The sequence below is a fragment of the Sinohyriopsis cumingii genome, chromosome 9 (genome assembly GCF_028554795.1).
Source record: "Sinohyriopsis cumingii isolate HCF-2022 chromosome 9, ASM2855479v2, whole genome shotgun sequence".
NCBI classification, from domain to species: domain Eukaryota; kingdom Metazoa; phylum Mollusca; class Bivalvia; order Unionida; family Unionidae; genus Sinohyriopsis; species Sinohyriopsis cumingii.
Window position 1 is genome coordinate 108662201 of NC_142969.1, and position 20313 is coordinate 108682513.

General features: G+C 34.6%; 1 protein-coding gene across 3 annotated transcripts in view; it reads right to left on the reverse strand.

Moving 5' to 3' along the window:
* Positions 1-1030: 1030 nt before the first annotated feature.
* Positions 1031-20313, reverse strand: part of LOC149792450 (secretion-regulating guanine nucleotide exchange factor-like) — a 37022-nt gene continuing 17739 nt past the window's right edge. For 2 of the 3 annotated variants that reach the window (XM_089971031.1, XM_089971030.1), the window contains 4 exons: positions 18823-18894; positions 12145-12312; positions 8223-8372; positions 1031-4018 (listed from right to left, as the gene is read on the reverse strand). In XM_089971031.1, coding sequence (XP_089827157.1) covers positions 3834-4018; positions 8223-8372; positions 12145-12312; positions 18823-18894 — 575 coding nt within the window. In that variant the 3' untranslated portion in view covers positions 1031-3833. The remainder of the gene's footprint in view (positions 4019-8222; positions 8373-12144; positions 12313-18822; positions 18895-20313) is intronic. The other variant, XR_016423569.1, reaches the window with a different exon arrangement.

Here is a 20313-nt window from a genome sequence, read left to right on the forward strand (position 1 = left end):
TACATGGAAAGAGAATTATTCTAAAATTCTAAATGCCAAGGAATGCATGTACCAAGATTTAAATGACCCTTTTGAATGGTGTTACAATGTACATGCCAACAATACCCATGCCTAAGAATAAGATTAATGTATGTTAACTTGAGATGAGTCTGTTCTAAGGACAACAAGAACCTTTTAATAATTAATGTTACTTTTAAATGAATATATTAAATGCTTTGAATTTATATGTAGCTTTCTTACTGCATTTACGCATTTCTCACAGATACGTTCCCCTTCTGGAAAGGCCACCCATCTTATGTGCCCACTTTCCTGGTGTAAAAGGGGTGGCCATATAAGAGGGGGGGACTGGTCTTGTAGCACAAGAGTCTCACTGGTAGAGTATCTAAAAATTCACTGGTTAGCAAGAGAGTCAGTGGTAGAGTTGTTGTTGTAGGGTTTAATGCCATTTTTCAGCACACGATAGGCTATACATGGCGGACAGTATTAATGGTGGAGGAAGAACCCAGGAAAACCCTGTAAAGAACCAACGACCCACAAGAAGCTACTGGCAAGCTTTCTTACATACCCACATTAAACGAATCCGAGATTCGAACCCACACAAAGGTGAGATGGCAGTGATCCATAATGGAGAGTGCTTTAGACCACTCGAGGCCCCCCACTGGTAGAGTAAAAATTAACTGGTTAGCAAGAGAGCCAGTGGTAGAATATAAAAAAAATCACAGCTCTTATAGAATAAGAAGAATGTAACTATTCACTTGCAAGTTTTAGATAAGACAGACTTTGTGGAGTTGCGACTAATATAGCTATCCCTTGTATACAACTTTAGTTTGAACCAGACAAAAGGGTTATTCACTAATGCATAGACTCTCCATGACAGTGGTAGGGTATGCAGTGTTAGCCATGTCAATATGTCCCTCACCTTGCTAAGGCTTTGCAATTGTGTTTTAACCACTATGGTGGGGCATCTTTGTTCTGTCAAGTATTTGGAATGTTTTTTAAGCAACAAAACAGAAAAGCTAAACTTTTAAAATCAAATATTTTAAAATTTATTTCCATGGGCAATGAAACAGATTTCAACACAAACTATTAAAAAGACGACTTTATAATGGCTGTACATAATGACCTATAATATGTACTGGCAGCCTCCCTTAAGACGTGTAGCACTTTTGACAGAGCAATGTAAAAACGATCATCTTCTACCAGCTATATCGTCATTGTTAGATGAACCACCAATATTACAATTTATGCTGAAATAAAGTTCATTTCTTGCTCTTTTTAACTGTTTGTTTGGTTTGTTGATAAAAATAAGAGAATGAACAGTAATTTTCATCAAAAAGAAAACCACAGTTTCATTGTCGGGCACGATTCGGTCAGCTGAGCGCCTCGCAGTGAAAGCAAGAAATATTGCCTTCGCTAGGGAAATTCCATTTAAACTCCGAAGTCACCGGGTCAACACCTAAAAATAGCACCACATGGTAGAGCAGGGAACGGCCTTTATTTTCATATAAGTTTGAAATATGTATGTTTAAATTAACTTTTCTTGGTAAGCATTCAAAAAATAGGTTCATTTTTCCGGCTAAATATCTCGGCCATTTTAAAAAATTGATATATGATACCTATATGCGCTAGAAAGCCCAATTTTCGCTGAATTTAATGATATGCATGGCTTCGAGATCTTATTAAAGGCAGCCAATCGCAAGCATGTAAACCGCAAGGTCATATTCAAATATCTCGAGTCATGCCCTGTGAGGTGATTCCGAATGAAATGGCTGACCTCTCATCGACAGGTGGTCCAGATTTTGGTCTCATTTGTGAGAAATTGCAAAGCACATTGGTAAGTATTGTTTTTCTTGCTTTTCCAAACATTCATGAATATTTTTATGCATTTCTTTTAATTTTAATGGATTAAATAAGATACTCTTCGATAAAATGCGTGTATACTGCGACAGGAAGTTCACAATTACCGTAATTTAACCTATCTTGCATTCAGAGACTGCGAGAGTGATTTAATTTTAATAAATAGCAACTACCTATATTGATTCGATGAATTAGTACAATGAGTGAATAATTAATCATTCTGTTCATAAATATTTTGTTTTTTTGCTCATTTCCTCACAGCTATTGGACGTTTATAAACCGGAAGTAGGTTTCTGTTACGATGTATTTCTTCGTTCTGTTGTTTTCATCCAAACATTTTTCTTGGTCGAAGTTTCGTTGTTATTTTTAGTTGGTCTCTCTGGGAAATCAACACTTTTATACTGTTATCATACACAAATAGTAATTAATCTCTGTATGTCTGTCTGTTTCTTTGCTATAAAAATAAATAAAAAACACATTTCCATCCTCCCAATCTAGCAATCAATCATTCAATGTCATGATTTGGTATTATGTATAAATATATCAAAACGCTTTTTGGTAAAGTAAAATAAAACAAAATATGCTCACAAAGTTAAACATTTAAAATTCTACCACCTGAAGATCTCAATCTAGAATATACACAAAAAAAATATTAAAAGTTTGATAATTTTTGTTTACAATGTTTAAGTTTCAAACTGTGGAAGAAAAAAAATCAGTTTCCCAAATCTTGCACTGATACAGGTCTTATAAATTATTAACTGTGCTGTTTTGCACTTTTACAGAGAATGAAGACTTCCACCGTATGTCTATGTGGTTCATTAAAAAGGGCAAAGGGATAAAAATAGCCCTTGAGCATCAAGAGCAAGATGTCATGACCTTCAAGTTTTTGATCCAGCTCCATCAGCTTAAAAGTAAATTTCCGGTCACTTCTGATCAAATTAAAGAACTTTTTGAAAAGATTTGCTCAGCCTCATGTCAAGATGATTTTAGGCATACAAATTTGCAGAAGGAGATACATCATGCGCTGACAGCTGCTGCAGGAACAAATTTAGAATCAATTTCTGAATCAGATGTTTTGTTATTTCTTAAAGTTTTCCTGCAGTATTTGTTTTATTGAGATTTTGATATTATGCAAAGCTGACTGGGAATTTTCCAAACAGACATGACATTTTGATATTGAATTTGTTATGTAACATGAATTTTTATATTTCAATAAAATTTTGTTATTGGTTGTGCAGATTTTACTTTTTTGTGTGGTTGTATGTTGACGTCATGTAAGTTCTGCCCAGGGGGTAGGGAGATGTTTTTTTTTTAAATCCACGGAATGTAGAATCATTAGATAGATTACAGCAATCTGAACACAATACACCTTAAATTTTAAAAATTGATAAATAAATGGCCAAGATATTGAATTTTTAATATTTGCGGCTGTATTTGCCGCTGACCAGTTTAGTGAAGATCGTTAATTTGGGGGGGTCTGCTACATTGTTATTTCCGATAATTGAGTTCCCAAAAAAACTGAGCAATGTCTCTGTATAGAATGTAAGAGATCTGGAAAATTCCAGACTTAAACTGCAATTAGTTTCGATAATATCAACTACTTAATTTGGCCATTTATGTAATTTGACAAATTTGAAGAAAATCTCTGCATTTTATGAAGAATATTTTTACCCATAACTTTTGAACCAGACGAGGTAGACATGTAATCTTTGTTCTGTTCTCTTAGTTTTATAAAGATCTATCGATTGGATATAAAATTCACACAGAATTTCTAAGTTGAAATTTTGGCTGCCAGTACACACCTATAACCTATCAATAATGAACTATAACCTATCAATAATGACCTACAACCTATTACCGATCAATAATGACCTATGACCTATCAATAATGACCTATGCATATACATAATGACATATAACCTACCAATAATGACCTATAACCTATCAATAATGACCTATAACCTATCAATAATGACCTATGACCTATCAAGAGGTTGCATATTATCTGTCATCATGAATGAGTGCCCTGCTCCACAGCCAATAATTTTTAGTTGCATCTTGGGTGGAAGCAGAATTCTGAATGGAACGTGAACATTAGTTTCATCCTCCGTACCACAGATGCCGTGTTCATTCCAGCCCCATGACAGAAGATCACCTGATTCTGCAAATGAAAAATATTGATTCACTTCAAATTTGTAAAGTTACTGAAAATTTCCTGGTATTGTAAGTAAAATTGTAAATAAATGTGTTTTTAAAGAAATACTTATTTGAAGTTTGCTTAACTGTGGTAAAATGTCAAGTCCAAAAAGTTTTTAAAGTAGTCTAAATAAGGTCACAGTCTTCATACTGTAACAAGGCATTAGAACTACAGATATTAAATTTGGTTTACTTTTGCTAAAGTTTTGTTTATATATCTTGCTTAGATGTTAAATATACATGAGACATTTCCAAAAATAAATTCAGAAATATTATTTTTTAGATAGTGGGACAAGAGTCCCAGGTGGGCCTGACATCACTCACTTAGATGTGATATGTTAGCTTGTGAAAACAGAATCACAAATGTACTGAAACTGTAGAGAGAAAAAAAACTTGAATCTAAAATTTGTTACATTTTTAATGTTGGCATAATTCATCATCTTTCAAAGACTATCTGACCAAATATATCCAAGAATTTCAAATGTGGTCAAGTTTTAGCAATAATTTTCTGCAAATAAATTTATAAACTTAGTGTTTTTACAAGAAACGTTTTAAAGCAAAAACTTTTTGTTGCATTTTATTAAATATGTAAAGTAATTATATACTTATATTTATTGGTGTGTATCAGAGATGCTTTTAGTTGTTCAGCCTAGAAGATATATTTCATTATTAGTAAATTCCCATACTGCTTTTTGTGTGCTAAAACCCTCTTCATCCACAAGACTAACAATTCAAGCTAGTCTTGTGTACTGTCAATTTACTATCAACCTAGAGTGTTACTTGCTGTATCAGTTTTTATATTTTTATTCACTTTAAATAATCATTCAATAAATGCTTCATAACTTGTTCTATTGAAATGTATGCAATTTGTAAAATTATATATTGTATTGTCCTCTGCCTTTTCAAAGAAAATAGGGAGCATAGCTTTTATGTTTCCATCCATCCATCTATCACACTTTCATTTCCAGTCAAAGACAAGTCATTTAAGATTTTGGTATCATTATATTTCACTATCAGCTGTGACATGCATCACATTCCAGGTGCTATCTTCAAGGTTCTATTTTCTATCCACTTTAGAGCTCTTTGAGATCAGGTGGCACTCAACAATTTTGTTTCTTGCATAGGTTTAGATTTTTAAAGTAAAAAAATTTTTCTCGGTTTTCCACAATTGTTATACAGGATATTTAAAAAAGATCTTTTATATATTTGCTATTGTTCAAAGAACTTTTAGTTCTATTTATTTTGGTGTATGATTAATGGGTGTAATATGGTTTACAAAGTAAATACAGCTTGGCCTTACTTCATATGTGAACCTATAAAAAAAATAGCTAACTCCGCTTGGACGTTTTTACTTCCTGGACAAAAGAGTTAAATTGTAAAACAGCTGACAACTTTTTAAAAATACATTTTATATGGATGGTAATTCATTCAGTGCACTTTCAGAAGATGATACTGTCCAGTCTGACAAAATTTGTTTTGCCTATTTTAATAACTGCTAAGGATGGTGTACTTTCAGACCGATTCAGGCCGATTTTTTTTTTATGGTTAGGGTTAGGGTTATTAGCGGATGCTATTCCAGGAACCATATGACAAAAGAGGACAGTCATTTTGGTTAGCAGTGTACTTAGATCATATACATGTATAATTTCCACAGTAATTTCAGCCAAAGTACATGAGAGTAACATAGATGTATGCCAACATTCTCTACACTGTGCATGTTGCAAATGTGAACAACTTCACCTTGCATTTGTCACTCAGAAGTTCATAATATCTGGTAAGTGCTCCCTTAAGTAATGAAACCTCATATATTTATACATCATTACCAGATTCTGTTTAGGCTGAACCAGTCAGGCAACCAGTCAGGCAAAAGATCCCCTCATCAATACAAGACCTTGATAACATATATTTATTCACAAACTCTAATCAAAATCCAAGTGGAAATATAGCCTTCAGAGTGTTCACAATTTGAACCAATCAGACGCTACATTTCCTCACTGGATGTCACTCATAACTGAATTCATCCATGATCCTGATCATATGAAGTTTCATCAAACTATGATCAGGAAATAAAGGCTATTGGGTGTTCAATAATGAGTGATGACAGATAGATGAAAATGAACAAAAGATGCAGGGTGAAACATTTGGCCAAGTGAGCTAAAAATTGCTTTAAGTCTGAAAATCGAAATCGGCTCTCAGCCAAATTTCATTATGCAGACTTTAGCTCCATCCAGAAGAAACCTTTAAAAAAAATCAATTCAAACAAGTTCAAAAATGTGGAGGAAACAAAATGAGAAAACTGCTAAAATGGCCTGAAAATCTAACTGGGTCATATTTGCCACAAACCATGCTAGCAATCAAAAAGTCGAAATAGTTTTGGTAAAAAGAAACTAAAATTTAAAAACCAAGAAAATATTCCAACTGTTAAATAGTGGAAGTTTTAAAAAACCAATGGCAATTTTTTGTTCAATGCCAAGCCCATCCCTGGTTGTATACCGACTAATCTTATTCATCAACCTTCTATGTACAAGGCTGAATGACTACATTACAGGGTTCATATTTCCACACAAAAATGAAATTCAAGGACTTTTTCTGGACTTTCCAGGACCTCAAAAATTAATTTCCAGGACTTCAAAGTTAAAGTGAAAATCATACATGGCAAGACAAACAATACAAATCCAAAAAGCTGAAATACAGATGAAACAACCATGCTGATATTCCAGGAACCATATGCCCCCCACCCCCAAAAGGTCCAAAATTATTTTATCGTGTGTGTCATTTGGATTTTAATATAGTTTTAACAATTTTCCCATCATATTGCTACAATGTCTGCAGTGTGACAGCTTATAGTGATGTCTAGCTCCAGGGCATCATGCGGCAGACATGTAGTGTAATGTCCCGCCCAGTCACATTATCCTGACAGAGTATGAATCCTGCTGTGAGCTGATGTAGAGTTCTTCACCGAGTTACAGAATCTTCAACTCTATTGTTCAAATCAAGTCAAGATCACTGAGTGCTGGAACTCTGTTCTTGTTGCTTTGAAATAGGATTCTAAATATCTGTACCTAATCCGACTTATCAATTTACATTCTTGTACCACTTCATTGAGAGCAACGCCTCCTGGAATGTTGCAGAATAAATTCCTATATTTACTGGAATTGCATATTTTAATTCTTCCCCCTTTTCTTGTCACCAGTCCTACCAGGTACCACTTCCTCGATGAGAACTCAATAACAATACCCCTGACAAAATTTGCTGTGACCCAATTTAAAATTACGACTCCATAACATCTGGAACTCTGAATCAAGTACTCTAAAAAGTATCTTCCAAGACATCACCATTACAAATTGATTCTCAAAAATCGTTCAAACCTGTAATCGCTATAGTGATAACCAGATTTATCGGACAATGTTAACGACATCATCCTGTATCTCATACACAAAATTATATCATTATTTCACTTAGACTTGTGATCTTATGGATAAATATGAAAGTCCAGTTGCTTTTATTGAACAATTTCATTTTACCATCAATTACTTATTTTGGATAGAAAACATTCGGTCTATAATATTTATGCTTATGTGGAAATTTACATAAGGGCAAGTGACAAAACTTGGTCTTGTGTACATGACAATCATTCATATCTGATAAAAGAAATGGTTGGCCAGATCAGTGAGATTACAAACCTGAAATAGCTAAGCTAGGTTTGGCCAGATCAGTGAGATTACAAACCTGAAATAGCTAGGTTGGCCAGATCGGTGAGATTACAAACCTGAAATAGCTAGGTTGGCCAGATCGGTGAGATTACAAACCTGAAATAGCAAGGTTGGCCAGGTCGGTGAGATTACAAACCTGAAGTAGCAAGGTTGGCCAGATCAGTGAGATTACAAACCTGAAATAGCTAAGCTGGCCAGATCAGTGAGATTACAAACCTGAAATAGCAAGGTTGGCCAGGTCGGTGAGATTACAAACTTGAAGTAGCAAGGTTGGCCAGATCAGTGAGATTACAAACCTGAAATAGCTAAGCTGGCCAGATCAGTGAGATTACAAACGTGAAATAGCAAGGTTGGCCAGATCAGTGAGATTACAAACCTGAAATAGCAAGGTTGGCCAGATCAATGAGATTACAATTCTGAAATAACAAGGTTGGCCAGATCAGTGAGATTACAAACCTGAAATAGCAAGGTTGTGCTCAGATCCACAGCACAAGGCACGAGGATGTACTAATTCCAACTTGCAAGGCACCCAGTCACATGACTGATCATGTGATCTTCCCAGCTGTCCATAGTCGGCACGCCCCCAGCTGTAGATACTCCCATCTTCTGAAATACAAGGATCTTTACAACTGAAAACAGACACTGGAAGGAAAATAAATGGCTTGTAACAAACATGTTTTATTAAATGAAAAAGAAAAACAACCTATTAGATGTTTACCAAAGTTTTGCTTCTGGAACACTTGTAAAGGACAGTTTTCCACTTTTTTAATGCAATCAAATGATTTTCTAATGTTTGTCACCCATGAAAGCATTACTTGTCCATACCATGATGAAGATAAGTCCATTCCAGTTATGTAACATGTTATCATTCGGTTTATGTGACAGTTATGTAACATGTTATCATTCAGTTTATGTGACAGTTATGTAACACGTCATCATTCGGTTTATGTAACAGTTATGTAACATGTCATCATTCGGTTTATGTGACAGTTATGTAACATGTTATCATTCAGTTTATGTGACAGTTATGTAACATGTTATCATTCGGTTTATGTAATAGTTATGTAACATGTTATCATTCGGTTTAAAGTGACTCCAATGTTTTGATGAATTTATAAAGTTGTTTATGATAATTTTGATGTAATATTGATTTTGTATAAAAAATACAAATCAAGGCTCACAATGGCTTGATAAAACATTGAGTTTTGAATCAGTAATTATTATTTTACTGTATTGAAAAGAGGTAGATTCCCAGTCAGCTGCAATTAGTTAGCATCTGTATATAGAGATGTGACAGCCTTATAAACAGATTTGACAGCCTTATAAACATACATGACAGCCTTAAAAACAGATCTGACAGCCTTATACAAAGAGTTGATAGCCTTATAAACAGATCTGACAGCCTTATACAGTTTTGATAGCCTTATAAACAGATCTGACAGCCTTATACAGTTTTTATAGCCTTATAAACAGATCTGACAGCTTAATAGTTTTGACAAACGTATCAACAGATCTGACAGCCTGACAACCTTATAAATAAATCTGACCCCCTCTTATGCAGATCTGACAGCCTTATAAACAGATTTGACAGCTTTATAAACAGTTTTCTCATGTCTCCATAAGCTTAATTTAATTTTATTATTTTTACTAAATAGTTTAAACTCTTTGTTTGATGTGATTTTTGTTGCCAATATTCTGAATCTTTATTGCCACAATGATTCAAATTTATAAATCAACAAATCACTGACATTTCCATGTGTAAATTGCATTGTGTCCATGCATGAAGGGTAAATATGAATTTTGTGCACTTACATGGATGTTGAAAGTGTGGCCATTTTAGAAGAGTATATTTTAATACAAACTCATCAGTACTAAATGATTCTAGCCTTACAGTGGCCAACCACTGGACGTGGAGGGGGAGGGGGCAAGCCATCTAAGATTGGATTGCTGCACCATGAAACAACTCATAAATACCTACTGTGAGGCAACTAATAAATACCTAATGTGAAACAACTCATAAATACATACTGTGAAACAACTCATAAATATCTACTGTGAAACAACTCATAAATACCTAATGTGAAACAACTCATAAATACATACTGTGAAACAACTCATAAATACCTAATATGAAACAACTCATAAATACATACTGTGAAACAACTCATAAATAGCTAATGTGAAACAACTCATAAATACCTACTGTGAAACAACTCATAAATAGCTAATGTGAAACAACTCATAAATACCTACTGTGAAACAACTCATAAATACCTACTGTGAGGCAACTCATAAATACCTACTGTGAGGCAACTCATAAATACCTAATGTGAAGCAACTCATAAATACCTAATGTGAATCAACTCATAAATACCTACTGTGAGGCAACTCATAAATACCTAATGTGAAGCAACTAATAAATACATACTGTAAGGCAACTCATAAATACCTACTGTGAGGCAACTCATAAATACCTAATGTGAAACAACTCATAAATACCTACTGTGAGACAACTCATAAATACCTACTGTGAAACAACTCATAAATACCTACTGTGAAACAACTCAAATACTTACTGTCAAGCAACTCATAAATACCTACTGTGAAACAACTCATAAATACCTACTGTGAGGCAACTCATAAATACCTAATGTGAAGCAACTCATAAATACCTACTGTGAAACAACTCATAAATACCTAATGTGAAGCAACTCATAAATACCTACTGTAAGGCAACTCATAAATACCTAATGTGAAGCAACTAATAAATACATACTGTGAGGCAACTCATAAATATCTACTGTGAGGCAACTCATAAATACCTAATGTGAAACAACTCATAAATACCTACTGTCAAGCAACTAATAAATACCTACTCTGAAGCAACTCATAAATACCTACTGTCAAGCAACTCATAAATACCTACTGTGAAGCAACTAATAAATACCTACTGTGAAACAACTCATAAATACCTAATGTGAAACAACTCATGAATACCTAATGTGAAGCAACTCAAATACCTACTGTGACACAACTCATAAATACCTACTGTGAGGCAACTCATAAATACCTAATGTGAAGCAACTCAAATACATACTGTGAAACAACTCATAAATACCTACTGTGAGGCAACTCATAAATACCTAATGTGAAGCAACTCAAATACATACTGTGAAACAACTCATAAATACCTACTGTGAAACAACTCATAAATACCTACTGCGAAACAACTCATAAATACCTACTGTGAGACAACTCATAAATACCTACTGTGAGACAACTCATAAATACCTACTGTCAAGCAAATCATAAATACATACTGTCAAGCAACTCATAAATAAATACTGTCAAGCAACTCATAAATACCTAATGTGAGGCAACTTATAAATACCTAATGTGAAGCAACTCAAATACATACTGTGAAGCAACTCATAAATACACAGGGTGAGGCAACTTATAAATACATGATGTTTATGTAGCATTCTAAATTGGCTTCTAAGGTTTTTATTTCTAGAGTTACTTTCTCATATCAATATTTCTTCTGTGGGTTAGATGCAATAATGAAGACTTTTGAATCTGTAAAGAAACTGGGCCCTTGAGGTAAGAATTAGATATGACATTTCAAGAACTTACAATGATTCAAATTGTAAAACTTGATTTGTTTGAAAACAAGGATACAAATAAGCTTTAAATAAGCTTTTTAGCAGATGTATATATTTATATATTTTGCCAATAATGTTCATAGTGACTAGCATTCATTATTTAGATACTAGCTTATCAATGGAGTCGGTCTCATCTAGCTGGTGCTGATGTGGATGTAGTGTTTACAGCCAAATCAAGGTTTGTCCAGCCACTGGTCTAGTTGGTGACTGGTTTATCAATGGAGTAGGTCTCATCTAGCTGGTGCTGATGTGGATGTAGTGTTTACAGCCAAATCAAGGTTTGTCCAGCCACTGATCTAGTTGGTGACTGGTTTATCAATGGAGTAGGTCTCATCTAGCTGGTGCTGATGTGGATGTAGTGTTTACAGCCAAATCAAGGTTTGTCCAGCCACTGGTCTAGTTGGTGACTGGTTTATCAATGGAGTAGGTCTCATCTAGCTGGTGCTGATGTGGATATAGTGTTTACAGCCAAAATCAAGGTTTGTTTGACCAATGGTCAAATTAGTGACTGGCTTATTATTTATGAGCCACCCTAACTGGAAATGGTTAAGTACTGTTTAACGGACACAAGAATTCCCATATTTAGGCCACATTGCAAGAAGATGTGTGCCCCACTACAAGGCTGTTTGTGACTGGCTAACAACTACCACAGATTTTGTCAAGTTCAAGGAGTGGGACATATTGTTTTAAGATACTGAACTTATTCCCATACTCACTTGTAACAGCCAAAAGATGAGTCCAACCACTGGTCAACTTTGTAACTGGCTGATCACCAAAGTAGCTATTGTCCAGTTGGTAGGGGGTGGGAACACACTGGACGCTTCCAGGGTCCTGGGTGGTCTGGCCATACTTGTTACAGCCCCAGATATACAACACACCAGCACCTAGGGTAAGATCAGAAGGATAAACATAACTAGTATGTATATATGGGATTTAACAGCAAGTCACAACAATCCTGGCTAGATAGTGCTGATGTACATTACAACAATCCTGGCTAAATAATGCTGATGAAAAGTTAAGTTCCAAAAACATGTAAAGGTGTGAATTAACATAAAAGCTTTCGGAAGGTAAACCATTTCAAACAAGACTAAACACGTCCTACAAGAACAAATATAAAATGTAAAGTTGTTATAAAATTCTTTAAAAGGTATACAGGTGTAATAAAAGATAATGGTATATAAGTGTAATAAAAGGATATACAGGTGTAATGAAAGATAATGGTATACAAGTGCAATAAAAGGATATACAGGTGTAATAAAAGATAATGGTATATAAGTGTAATAAATGGATATACAGGTGTAATAAAAGATAATGGTATACAAGTGTAATAAAAGGATATACAGGTGTAATAAAAGATAATGATATACAGATGTAATAAAATATCAAGGTATACAGGTTTAATAAAAGATAAAGGTAAAGGAAAAATAAATCTTCAAAGTATGAAGTCCAAATTATTTATACAAACTACATTCTTGTTTAAAAAGTACAAGACTTTCTAAAGTGGTACATCATCAAGAAGTGTCTTAAGAGTTCATATCCAAAACCGTGTGTCCCATAGATAGGGAGTAAAAGGAAAGTCATCCAATGCATCAATCAATGTAACAAACAATTTGTCTTGTCCAACTGGTCAGATTTAAAAATTTCAGCAGCCCACAACAATAAATATATTCCAGTAAAGGTGATATCACTCCATGTTGGGCAGAACTATGTAAAATATCTTTTCTTAATTGATTAATGTGAGAACTTTTTAAACAGCAGTCAGAATGGGAACAAAATTGTGGAATTCAGAAACTTACATGTTAAGTTGGTGCTGACAACTGCCAAATAAAATAAATAATTTGTGATTGAAATATTGTTAGTCTGTCTATTAACCCTTTACCTTATAGAGTGTATGGCTTTGTAGCCATTCGATACAAATGTAGCAAAGTTACCCAGTGCAGTGTGCTATAAATAGAACACCTGTTACCTATTCAACTCCATACACATAGGCCTGCATGGTGACTATTAAGCAATGTAGTGTATGTTACATTTAACATCAATTTTAACCATTTTACATTTTAGGTACACATCTATTATGTATGGAAAAATCCATGAGATGAAGGGTTAATGAATCCACAAATTTCTTTCTATCATCAATTTTGTTTGACAATAATTTAATGATAGGGTAGCCTGTGTTTTTTACCTTGAAGTTGCTGATTTCTGCTAGTGTAATGTATTTTCATGACTGCAATGGTCAATTAATGGTTTAAATTTCTTGACAAAGGGACATCCATAAATGTGGAATCCAGAAATAAATACAACTCTATTTTTTACAGTAGTTTGAAAATAAAACTTTCAGAGAAAGGGGAAATTGTACAAGATAATACCAGCTGACAATGGATACTGAAAAAAAATCAGTACTTTTCTAAGCACACTATACAATCATGTCACTACTTTTCTAAGCACACTATACAATAATGTCAGTACTTCTCTAAGCACACTATACAACCATGTCACTACTTTTCTAGCACACTATACAATCATGTCAGTACTTTTCTAGCACACTATACAATCATGTCAGTACTTTTCTAAGCACACTATACAATCATGTCACTACTTTTCTAAGCACACTATACAATCATGTCCCTCTTTTTCTAGCACACTATAAAATCATGTCAGTACTTTTCTAAGCACACTATACAACCATGTCAGTACTTTTCTAAGCACACTATACAACCATGTCAGTACTTTTCTAAGCACACTATACAATCATGTCAGTACTTCTTAAGTATTGCAACTACTTAAAAAGTTCTAGTGCCAATGTAGCAATGTCTTCAAACAGCGAAGCATCAAATACTCCAACAGGATTTTGTTAAACACCAAATATTTTAGGATTTTGTTTTACAAACTTGTTTAAAATGGGTTTCTATACTGTGCAAATAAGACAAGTATATATCTTCATAAATCTCAGAAATACAGATTTGAAGTCAGTTTTCCTAATGTTTGCCTAACTTAAACTATCACCATTACCACAAGACATTTAAAATATGCAACTTAAGCTGAAAAAAATGTAAAATTAATCTAAACTAAAAAGTAGGGTAACTCTTACTACAAGTGACCCATCTCTAATGACCCTTGACTAATTACCTTTCACTAGTGACCCTTGACCTTTTTGACACTGTAATTACTTGGTCTCTTTGATATCCACTGCTTAAAAAATTATTTGCAAGTGTATGTTAACAGTAATCTATTGATATAAACTGAACACAGTCCACTGCCATAAACCAACTGTAATACACTGCCATAAAACAGCTGTAATACACTGCCATAAACCAACTGTAATAAACTGACATAAACCAACTGTAATACACTGCCAAAAACCAACTGTAATACACTGCCATAAGCCAACTGTAACACACTGCATAAACCAACTGTAATACACTGCATAAACCAACTGTAACACAGACATAAACCAACTGTAACACAGACACAAACCAACTGTAATACACTGCCATAAACCAGCATAAACCAACTGTAACACAGACATAAACCAACTGTAATACACTGCCATAAGCCAACTGTAATACACTGGGATAAACCAACTGTAATACACTGGCATAAACCAACTATAACACACTGCATAAACCAACTGTAACACAGACATAAACAGGGATGGTCCTGGCTTTTAAAAAGTTGTCGCCAAAAAAATCGCCAACCTCAATATTTTGTCGCCAATTTTCAAAAAGTGTCGCCAGAACAAGTAGTGTACATTTTTTCAAGTGTTAATTTGGTCTATTAATGTAACAGGCAATGAAAATTACAAAAGATGGGTTAGTTAATACTCTAATTACAACAATCATTAACAAAATGTTACAAAGTGTTACATGAAGATCTGTCGCGATTTTAGGGCTGCCCACTTGTTGAATGTAGTTTCAAAGTCTAAATTTTCACATCTGTACATGCTGATTCTCATTAAATTCTCGAGAGATGAGATGCAGAGTTTATTTCTGATGTCAGTTTTTATGAGGTTCATCTTACTGAATCCACGTTCACAGTCTACAGTGCTGACAGGTGACACCAGTAGTCTCTCAGCAGCCCCCCCCCCCCCCCCCCGGCTAGCTTCACAAAACTTGTAGTGAATTGCTTCCTAAATCCCAAGAATGATCACTGAATGCTGTATAAATTTTCTCGACAAGCAAAATAGGATCTCCATTCCCACGAATGAAACTTACTCGAGTCAACACCTGGCAATACTGGACCGTATATATAAGCATAAATTCACACCCAATTTAGGGATTCTTTCACTCCTGTATTTTGAGAAATAAATAATTATTATTAATTATGCAAAACCGTTTTTTTTTTTTTGCTGTTTCTTGTTGCGGAGTGGTAACACGGATTGATGGCAAAAGGAAAAGATCAATGAGTAAAATGCTGTACTGGCGACAGATATAATTGTGATTGAGATTTTTTCCATTTGCTTTGTATTTATACACAGTAGTCGGTACTTCAAAGGTTATCAGTTTTCTATGAAGGTTCAGCAATACTATTGTATTGGTATATGTAAAAAAAAAACAAAAAAACAGAAGGATTAGCCATTCAGTTAATTGTATCTGTTCTATTCGCGTCTTCAGAAGTCGGTCAGTTGTAGGTATAGTTCGGTAGCATGATTGACTGTATCACAGCATACAGTACTCAGCCCAGATGTCAGCATAAGCTGATTATGATGTAACAATGCACTGTAAAGATGGGGTTGTCAATACGAACAAAGGATCGTTTGTGTAACAGATTGATTCCAATGCATTGCTTAGTCAAGCTTGTGGCTTCCTTTCGTTCTCCCTTTTAATTTATCCAGTCCAAATCCATGATTGTATGTACAAATTAAATAACCAAAAAGTATGTCGCCAAAAAAATCGCCAGATGGGATATTTTTGTCGCCAATAAGGAAAAAAAATCGCAATTTGCGACATTGGCGAAGCCCAGGACGATCCCTGCATAAACCAACTGTAATACACTTCCATAAACCAACTGTAATACACTGCCATAAACCAACTGTAATACACTGGGATAAACCAACTGTAATACACTTACACAAATGAACTGTAATATACTGACATCAACCAACTGTAATATGCTGGCATAAACCAACTGTAACACACTGGATAAACCAACTGTAACACAGACATAAACCAACTGTAACACACTGCCATAAATCAACTGTAATGCACTGCATAAACCAACTGTAACACACTGACATAAACCAACTGTAACACACTGCATAAACCAACTGTAATACACTGAATAAACCAACTGTAATACACTGAATAAACCAACTGTAATACACTGCCATAAACCAACTGTAATATACTGCCATAAACCAGCACCAACCTATGTACTGACAAGCTAACAGTAATCCACTGATATAAACTAATAGCACTGTACCGACATAAACCAACTGTAATATACGGACACAAACCAACTGTAATAAACTGACACAAACCAACTATAATACGCTGACATAAACCAACTGTGATACACTGACATAAATCAACTGTAATACAGTGACATAAACCAACTAATACACTGCATAAACCAACTGTAATACACTGACATAAACCAACTGTAATCTACTGATATATGCTAACAGTAATCGATTGACATAAACCAATAGTAATTCACTAATATAAACAAACAGTAATCCACTGATATACAGAAGTAATTTACTAATATAAACTATCAGTTACCTAATGATATAACTAACAATAATCCATCGGTATAAACTAACTGCAATCTACTTATATAAGAAATAGGTATCATCATTTAAAATATTTACTTAGCACAAGTTTTAATAAGAAATATAATACAAATGGAATCTCATTAAAATTATATAAAGTTACACCTTTAACAACCTGTACAGCAGTTGAAACCTTACAGATATTAAACTTTAAAACAAACTGTTACAAATTAAATACTTGCAGTGGCCCCGGTGTTGGGACAATGTTTCAAAATAAATCGTATTTATAGAGGGGTGTACAGTCATGCAAAGGAATGAGATTCTGCCCTTGACATATAATCTCAAAGTGGGATTTTCTTATCTCAGGCACAGACATGGCTGATTATTATTCTCATATTCTGGATCAAAATGCATGGGGTGTACACAAAATGGCCCCCAAATGGTAAGGTTTAAGTATTCAAAATCATCCCGTAAACATGTTTTGATCTTGAAAAAGTGTACAGGATGCGGTGAACACTGTAAACCTGGCAAGCATGATTAAGCATACATGGAAAACTTCAGTTCTGAAATTAAACAGAAAAATAACAGATGATGAGATGATATGACATCATATGTAATGTCATCAAAAGAAGTCAGAGCAGCAATACACCAATCAAAATGCTATTATGGCATCATATAGTAGGATAAAAGCCATGTGAGAAACAGGATAAGGATTTTTTGCATGGGTGTTCTGCCTGGACAAACTTTATCCACAGTGACAGGGGATGTGAGAAAATCACAACATGGCTTCTCAGGGCTATTGAGAAAAAGCAAGAAAATCATAGGACAGCTTCTCCAGAGCATTAAGACAAGGTGAAAAAGTTATAGCATGGTTTTGCCAGACTGATGAGACATGGTGAAAAAGTTGTAAAAAGTTATAGCATGGTTTCACCAGGCTGATGAGACATGGTGAGAAAGTTGTAAAAGGTTATAGCATGGTTTCGCCAGACTGATGAGACATGGTGAGAAAGTTGTAAAAAGTTATAGCTCAGTTTCGCCAGGCTGATGAGACATGGTGAGAAAGTCAGAATATTGTGTTCTCTCGGCTATAGAGACAATGGTACCACTATGGGAACACATCTGGCAAGTGTTTACCACCTTGTCTTGATTGTAACACTTTGTCTTGATTGTGACACCTCGTCTTAATTGTGACACCTCGTCTTAATTGTGACACCTCGTCTTAATTGTCTCACCTGTCTTAATTGTCACACCTGTCTTAATTGTCACATCTTGTCTTAATAGTTTGTCAATTTCATAAAACTATATGAATCAATATTAAATTTCTATACATATTAAAGATACCAATTTTTAATAATCAAATGATAAATGATGCCAATATCAATGTCATAAATTTCCGTACTTCAACAATAAATAAACACAATCTGTCCATACAACTCACATATTAAATGCAAATATTCCTTGGATTTTTTTCCTATAGACAAAAACACATTTTAGAGATGAAGGAAGAAGGGTAACTTAGCAGGATCATGTACATTGGTTAGTTAACAGATAACTCTTACATGTGCTGGTTAGTTAACAGATAACTCTTACATGTGCTGGTTCTTGGGCCAATGAAGTTTGAATAGTGTTTTCCATGTGCTAGCCAGGGCCCAAAATAATTCAAAGCACATTTTGAATTTCTTACCTGTGTTCACACCTGTGTGATAGGATCCTGCTACAACATCGAAGATCTGGTTGACATCCTCAGGAAGTTTGACTGAAATATATCTTAGTCGTTACCGGGCTTAAGTATTCTGATGTATTTTCATTGAAAACATTGTTTGAAGGTCTAGTTTAAATATAAAGAAAACATTTCTATGTCAGTGTCTGACCTATATTCCATGCTATGATATACTCCCACCACATCCACCCCAACATGTAAAACAGGCAAAAACATAAACAGAAACAACAATACCTTAACTTAATCTTGATACATGTTACCACCGGGATATATAAGGGTGTGACAATTAAGCAAAACAAATGAAAATCAACAAATCATAATTTGATTACAATTTCAAATGATCAATCATGATATATGAACTATTCAAGTTTTTTTCTTTGGACTATTTTGTTTTTACGCTTTAAATTCTAACTATTTCACTGCATCACAACATCTGTATTAAATCAATGACAGACCATTTCAGACTTGTACTCTTATTGGTCCTGAATCACCAGTATCAGCCAATCAGGGTTTCTGCCAATCAGCCAATCAGAGTTTCTGCCAATCAGGGTTTCTGCCAATAACCCAATCAGTTTCTGCCAATCAGCCAATCAGAGTTTCTGTAAGCTTAACCATTAATAATGATGTAGAAAACAAAACCACCGTATATACTCGCATATAAGCCCGTTCACATATAAGCCGACCCCCCAAACTTAACAGGTATAAACACTAAAAAGTGCATGACCCGCATATAAGCCGACCCACAACTCTGAGACATCTCAAGATGCATGAGGTACGTTCTAAATGTGTTTATTTAGGCAAACTTATATTTAACAAAAATTACATGTATACTTAAGTAATTTATTTAATTTTCTGTTTTCTTATTGTTTCTGCGTAAGTTAGATTTGTGTATAATCTGATCAAACAGTGACAAGAATTTAGCAATCACACTACCTCTCCCTTTTGACTCGATTATATTTTGTAAAAGCATTATTGCATTGGACATCATCACAACCTCACAACAGCCAATCAGAGTTTCTGCCAATCAGCCAATCAGAGTTTCTGCCAATCAGCCAATCAGGGTTTCTGCCAATAACCCAATCAGAGTTTCTGCCAATCAGCCAATCAGAGTTTCTGCCAATCAACCAATCAGGGTTTCTGCCAATAACCCAATCAGGGTTTCTGCCAATCAGCCAATCAGAGTTTCTGTCAATCAGCCAATCAGGGTTTCTGTCAATCAGCCAATCAGGGTTTCTGCCAATCAGCCAATCAGAGTTTCTGCCAATAAGCCAATCAGGGTTTCTGCCAATTAGCCAATCAGGGTTTCTGCCAATCAGAGTTTCTGTAAGCTTAACGATTAATAATGATGTGGAAAACAAAACCACTGTATATACTCACGTATAAAGCCGTTCACATATAAGCCAACCCCCCAAACTGAACAGGCATAAACACTAAAAAGTGCATGACCCACGTATA